This window comes from Colletes gigas, unplaced genomic scaffold, assembly GCF_013123115.1.
Source record: "Colletes gigas isolate AHSC1104 unplaced genomic scaffold, ASM1312311v1 Colletes_gigas_Sc00076, whole genome shotgun sequence".
Classification (NCBI taxonomy): domain Eukaryota; kingdom Metazoa; phylum Arthropoda; class Insecta; order Hymenoptera; family Colletidae; genus Colletes; species Colletes gigas.
Window position 1 is genome coordinate 208,235 of NW_025106705.1, and position 6,915 is coordinate 215,149.

At 37.8% G+C, this 6,915-nt stretch overlaps 1 protein-coding gene across 1 annotated transcript; it reads left to right on the forward strand.

Moving 5' to 3' along the window:
* The first annotated feature begins 2,486 nt into the window (after nucleotides 1-2,486).
* LOC122403818 lies at nucleotides 2,487-6,333 on the forward strand. Its single transcript, XM_043407566.1, has 5 exons — nucleotides 2,487-2,684; nucleotides 3,087-3,332; nucleotides 3,433-3,597; nucleotides 3,672-3,823; nucleotides 4,534-6,333. The coding sequence occupies exons 1-5, from the start codon at nucleotides 2,487-2,489 to the stop codon at nucleotides 4,658-4,660; spliced, it is 888 nt and encodes a 295-aa protein (XP_043263501.1). The 3' UTR covers nucleotides 4,661-6,333.
* The last annotated feature ends 582 nt before the right edge of the window (nucleotides 6,334-6,915 follow it).

Below are 6,915 nucleotides of genomic sequence, written 5' to 3' on the forward strand. Positions count from 1 at the left end.
ACAACCTGTATATTTTGAAAACTAACGGGTAGGGGTATTCCCCCCCTTGCATAAATATCATTGTTTGGTAGAGTTCTATCAATTAGTTCAATAAAATTATACACGTGCATGTCTCGAATACTAATGGGGAGGGGTATTTCCCCTCTTGCATAAATACGACGGGAAAAATCCAACCACTGGATGTTTTTCGATTTCGAATTTGGAAGAATTGTGTCAGATATTTTACCGATACTGTTTTTCTGTCACTGGTGCATAATCAGCTATCTATCGTCCCGATATTCTTGGTTTAAGAACGGTTACGTATCTGAAAAGCTTAATGAGTTTGAAATAGGAATGTGTAGAATTAACACCGAAGTAAGACTACGGGGAAAAACTTTGAATTGTTGTTTTCCGTTCGTTCGTCGGCCGTTTTGCGCGAGAGAATTCGGTCGAAGCGAACCGTAACCGTAAAATCCCATCGAAGAGCGTTTGAGATATAGACCTTCGGGATCCACGGCGGTCAGCGACGGAAGATTGGTCAGTTCCATTGAAAATAGTGCCAAAGGCGTATGGTCATTGGCCGTGCTGTCTACCCCCCACGTGAGTGCGCAAGCTATATAGTAGGCCCCACGAGGAATTTCATCTTCAGAGCTGAAAGTCAGTGTCAAGGAAGTCCATTCGAAGGTAACCAAGTGAGTAGCACGCGCTGTTATTTCCTGGCAAGTCTCCGAGATCACTCCGAGAGCCCTAGACCACTGTTTCTCAACCTTTTTGGGTTAGCGACACATCTTAGAATTAGTTACATTTACGCGGCACACCATCATCGTGTTATAAAATTTTTAATTTATTAGTCCAGGATAATACGTATATTTATTTATTATTACTATAACAATATATACAGTAAAAAAGAATGTTCTTCACGAGGAACACTATTTAACTGATGACAAAATCGCACAGAATTTTTTATGTAGATTCAAAGTATATATTATTAAAATCACGAAAATATAAATTAACCCTTTATAGTCTAAAGTATGTTTGGTTTTTTATATGAAATTTTAAGAAATGCACATTTTTCTCTGTACCCATTGTATATTGACTATTGCTCTAAAAATACAATTACATACTACATACTGAGAATAGGATTAATTTAGATTTCAAGAACGTGAATAAGAAAACATCTACTTCTAGTCATAAAATAAATAATATTATAATCCTAATTTCATTACTCGGCCCCTTTTTAACTTTGTTCAGGGTGATGTAAAAATCACACTATTACCACATATTTATTTCTAACTGTATTTTCGAAATAACAGCAATTACGAACTATTTAATAGCAATCGCAAATGGAAAGGAGTGTGTTAATTGTATCTATATTTCTTACAATCTAGCTGGTCATACACCGTGTTATTCTTAATTACGTGGAACGATTTGCGAAACAACTATCTGTAATAAACAACACGCTAGCGTCACTTTAATCCTAGCCTGTTTAGGAACGAACATTACAACAAAAATTCAATTTTTATATAATTATTATGGTTTTTATTCCGAATTCCTATATACACGCCACATTGTAGGACAAGGATGAGGAATTTCTTTTCTGCCTCGAGAAAACAGCCGTCACACGTTATTGCAAAAATCCTTTTCCCAACTTTCTTACGTTTCTTTCTTGTCAACGGGTTCGTCGAAGTGAGAACAAACAAAGAAAGGTAAAAGGGACGGAGACATATGAGACGAGACGTTCATCCAGATAAGAATTTTGCTCGTCCCTGCCTTTCTTTTTCTCGTTCGATCGGTCAGTGTAGTCGAGGACGACAGAAGATCGCGACCGTGTTTTCCCGTAACGGTACAACCTGGGTTCAACAAACCGACAGCTTCGATCAAGAAGTAGGCTAGATGGTGCTGCCATGTTGACCTTAACCGCTCTGACACACTTTCTTACCGCTACGGCGTCGTTCGTCTGTCACCCGCGACGCGTTTAGGTTTGCTCGTTCGCGCGCATCGTGTATGTAATTTACTACGTCTCGTTCCTTGGTCGTGGTTCAAGGTCAGTCTGGGCTCATGCAGTAACTCACTAAAATATTTAAATACTTTTATGAATATAATACAGTCGTGGACACAATTTAGTGAACATAACACTAATTTTGGAAAGTCCCCCGTTTCATTACGATGACGTACTTACATTTTATATTTTCAGTTTGATCCACTTACGCCTTTTCCTTTTCTGAAATAGTATCGAGAATAAGAGTTTTTCACACGAATAAAGGAAAGGGGTCTTTGAGCTTAGAAGTTGCTTTGTCACTCGTAAGATTGGCTCCCACGTGTTTCTGTGAAGGAACCCTCGCTCTCGATGCTATTGGGGACATATCACTTTTGTTTAAAACAGAGTCTTTAATAGATGGCGTTAATGCTTGAAAAATGGTGGTCGAGTTTAAAGGATACACCCTGAACAAAAGAATTAGAGATTTTTGCAACTTGAAAAGCAGAGTGTATGGAATTTCTGTTTCAGAATGCAGTATAATCAATATGTGTCGTTATGTTTGGTGGCGCTTGTTTTGGGACAAGCAACGGCGTTGCCCCAACATCCGCAATACCAGCAACAGGTCCAACAGCAAGTGGTGGAGGACAGAAAATTCGCTGAGAAGCCTAATGCCATGAAGAAGGTCGGTCTCGATGATCTGCACGAAGTTGGTTCCAATCACATTCAGGCAAGTACCGACTATACTCGCACGAGGAGTCCGTTAATTTCGGGTTCTGGATTTTGATGAAGCCTTCTAAAAATATGGTGGACTATCGAAACGATATAGCAGCATTTATTTGTATTCCTCAACTTCATAAGAATATTATTAATGCTTCACCGATGAAAATTAGCCCAAACACAAATTATTTTCGAAAAACATTCAATTTCGTATAATTAAAAAATCGTCCGAATGCGATCGTGTTTGGATTCATTTTCATCGCCTTAACCTCAGTAATCCATTGGTAATATTTCTATAAAGATATATTAAAATTATAACTCTATTTATTTAACAACTGGAGAGTCAATATAATAGCAGAACGTTTGTTTAGCTGAACATATGATCTAGCGTTCCAATGATCTGTTACATCAGGATGGTGGCGTCAGCAACGCGTTCTCGTGGTCGAATATGCTGAGCATGATGATGCGGTTGTTGTTGGGTCGAATGGCTGGCGATAACGATGCAAGTAAAAATGAGATCGATGACGGAGTTCCATCCAGTCCTTGGTCAAATTTGGTCGCAGTTGGATTCAGAGTTATCACCGCTTTGATTGGTGGTCCCCAGCACGCCGATGGCGAGGGCATCGACAAGGTTAACAACGACGCCAGCCCTATGCAAGTACGTACCCTTTCCATTTAGTGACTCTACTCGATAAATGAACAATAGATAACGGTTTTCTTTCACTACTAAGTTTGAGCCATGATTTCTTTTATAGTAGAATGTTTTTTTAATTGACATCCTTCTCGAACAGTTCATTAGCATTGTGGTGAATCTTTTGGACGCATTAAAGACATCGTTCTCCCATCGTTCATTGACAGCTCGATCCATGGGAAGACGGGATACCGTTTCCGAGGCTGCTGTCGCGTCTATTACCATGTTGAAGGTAATGCTAAATCCGCTAGTGACACGAGGGTTTTAAAAATTTTTTTTATCAAAGGAGAAACGTTTCTGATTTAGGGTTATATGAGATCATTGAAAACTTTTGGTAATGTGGGACGTGCCGAGGACGAGGGTCAGCGTGGTTGTGCCGAAAGAGCCCTCTGCGAGGCGAGTGCTGAGTGCGTTATGGATGCCCAGGGCACGTCGTCCATCTTTTGTCAACTCGGATCGTACGTATTCTTTTCATCACGCGCATTGTTCGAATGATTAGGGAGATTAAAATACTACATTACCGATAGATACAGCGCTATTTAGATGGGCAATCTTACGAATATTTCGAAAAATTCGTTGTTTAAACCTTCTACAGAGTGTTCGGCCACTCCTGGGAAAAATTTTAATGCGAGATTCTAGAGGCCAAAATAAGACGAAAATCAAGAATATCAAATTGTTGATGGAGGCTTTGTTAGAAAGTTATTAACGTTTAAAGTTCCGCCCGTACTGAATTTTTTTCAAGAAAATGCGCAGGATTTCGGGGGTATGTCTGTTCACCAAAAATGATTGTAATTGACCCCCGCAACCGAAAATAATTTTTTTAAAACGATTTGAGAAATTTTTTTTTTGCCGAAAAATTTCAGCAATTACCCGATTTTTTTTCTCGAAAGTGGATAGAATTTCGGAGGTATGTGTATTCACCAAAAATGATTGTAATTGACCTCTGCAACCGAAAATAATTTTTCCAGAACGATTTGAATTTTTTGAATTTAATTGTTAATAACTTTTTAACGAAGCCTCCATCAACAAATTGGTATTCTTGATTTTCGTCTTATTTTGACCTCTAGAATCCCTCATTAAAATTTTTCCCAAGGGTGGCCGAACACCCTGTATAAACGTTGTTCATTGAGGATGCTTCTTGATCGGAACGTATGTTTGTTTCTCCAAGGTATGCAACTAGTTACCTGCTTCAGAGGCAGAGCGGAGTAGGTTTCGAGGCACTTTACGAAGCAGGTCGCCGCGGTCGCGCAGGACAGGACTGTAGAACTCTTTTCATGGACTGCAATGCCGTATGAAAGGCTTGGTCTCGTCTCGATCTATTCAGTGCTCGAAGCTCTCGATCGATGAACTCGGTTCACTGATTAGTAGACTGATTTGGTACCGTATTCCGAAACGAATCGAACGAAGAAATTGGGACTTAATCCTGAGAATCGATCGACAGTTTATTAATTTTTTCTAGCGCTGCGGGCGTTTATAAACGTTCGATCAGTGCCCCATGAGCGTTCACCGAATATCATTAACAAATGTGATGAGTAATCTACGCACCAAGCACGAGCTAACCCTCCACTACTTATAACAGAAAGGATTAATTTATGATTTTCACTTTACCTATTACGATACATTAATTGTTGAGAAATGGGAAAATACTGTTCTAAATATTTGAGACAGTGGGAAACGTACGAGCTTGTTCGATTAGTTTAATGTTGTGGAAGGTATTTTTAAAGAACGATTATTCCATTACAATTTTTCGAACTTAGAATTCCCAGTTAGTTCGTGTCACTTTATATTTTTATTTATTACATTGACAAGATTCATCATTTGCGTAAAAAAAAGCAGAAATTAGAATGCATTTCAACAAAATAAATTCTAATCGATACATTCGATTTATTTGAACGTTGACACTGATCGAGACACGACCTAGTGGGTCGGTAGCACGTTACACGGAAGAACCCGAAGTGCTCCGACTACACACGAATGCCTCAGATGCCCGAGAGGCTTGAAAGAATTGAGATCCCGCTTAGTATTCAGGTAGTAAGCAGTGTCGAATATTCAGCGCTGCCTCGTCTTGTATTTTTCGAACGGTTTTAATTTATTAATAATACATAGATTTATTTAATCTTGCCGGAACTCGCAGTGTCTGTGGGAATTTCGAGGTTCTCCATAATCACCGACGATTTGTCCCACGAGAGGAAGAGCTCGCTAGGAAGAAATAAAGATTTAGAGATACGAGATCGCGAACAAGTGCATACGCAAGTGGAACAGGAAACGCTTGTCGTAGAAGTAGACCAGAGATGGGCAAAATTTTAATCGAATAATAGATAATCAACAAGACCATCGTGTAGAACTATAATTAAATACTATAATGGAAATTTTAATTTTCATTCAATGAGTGACGAATCAACTGTTATTCAAGATTTTTATCTGCAGAAGAATTTCGCCCATCTCTGGCAAACTGAACGAGATTCGAGGCTTGAACAAACCGTGAACCGGTGTTGGAACAAGCCTCGACGATTATGAATATTTATTTACGTTCATCGAACCTAGATTTAACGCGTACTTGAGGTTAAATTAACTACGGCGTGAAGGGAGACCAAACTTCTATCCTTAATTAAGAAAATTGCAGAGATGGATAAATTTCTTATTTTAATAAAAATGTCTAATAACGAATAAAAGTTTATCTTTATAACTGTCCGATGATATAGGTATATATTATATAAATCATTATATGATCATTCTAATAAAATTTTGTCCATCTCTGGAAAACTACTGGATGATTTTAATTCTCCCTTCGTTTCGAGTTGATTATCTCGATTCTATTTTATCGCACGCAACATTTTGCTTCGTATAACCGTGTATTATACGAATCGTTGTTGTTCCAAAGGAACAATACGATCGTTAATAGGTTCATCAGCACCTACACCCCTTATTTTAAAAACAGGAGCCCTTTGGAAGGTTAAACAAAGTTTATATTTTCTCGCACATTTAAAATACAAATTAGTTGTCACAACTGTTTATATGTGATTGTAAATAATTATATGCGATTGTAAATAAATGTAAATGCCTTAAATGACCTCACGGAAATGGTACTCTTTCAAATACATACCTAACCTAATTTTTCTGCAGCGTTGGAACGGCAAACGGAACAGCGACAGGAAAATTAGAAAAAGAAAAGGAAAAGTGAACGTGTTCTTCGTAAGACTTGAACTCTAGGTTCTTCGAAGTCTTAATTTACTCTGCGACATTATATCTATACGTAACTTCGTAAAAATCAATTTCAAATGTTTAAAAAACATCATTCTATTAACATTTTGCAGTCTATCAACAATCAGAAAGTAAATACACTTTATGGAAATTCCAAATAAATCGGTGATAAAGATGAGTAGAAGTCGTAGTACTTCGCTATAGTATTCAAGGACTAACGACTATTAATAAAGGGAAATGCTAAATGTACACGTAGTACTAATGATTGAATATAACTATTATAAAATATATCGAAGTTTCTACATTTGAGTTTATGTACATGTAAGTTTGCAACTAAGTATGTATATAA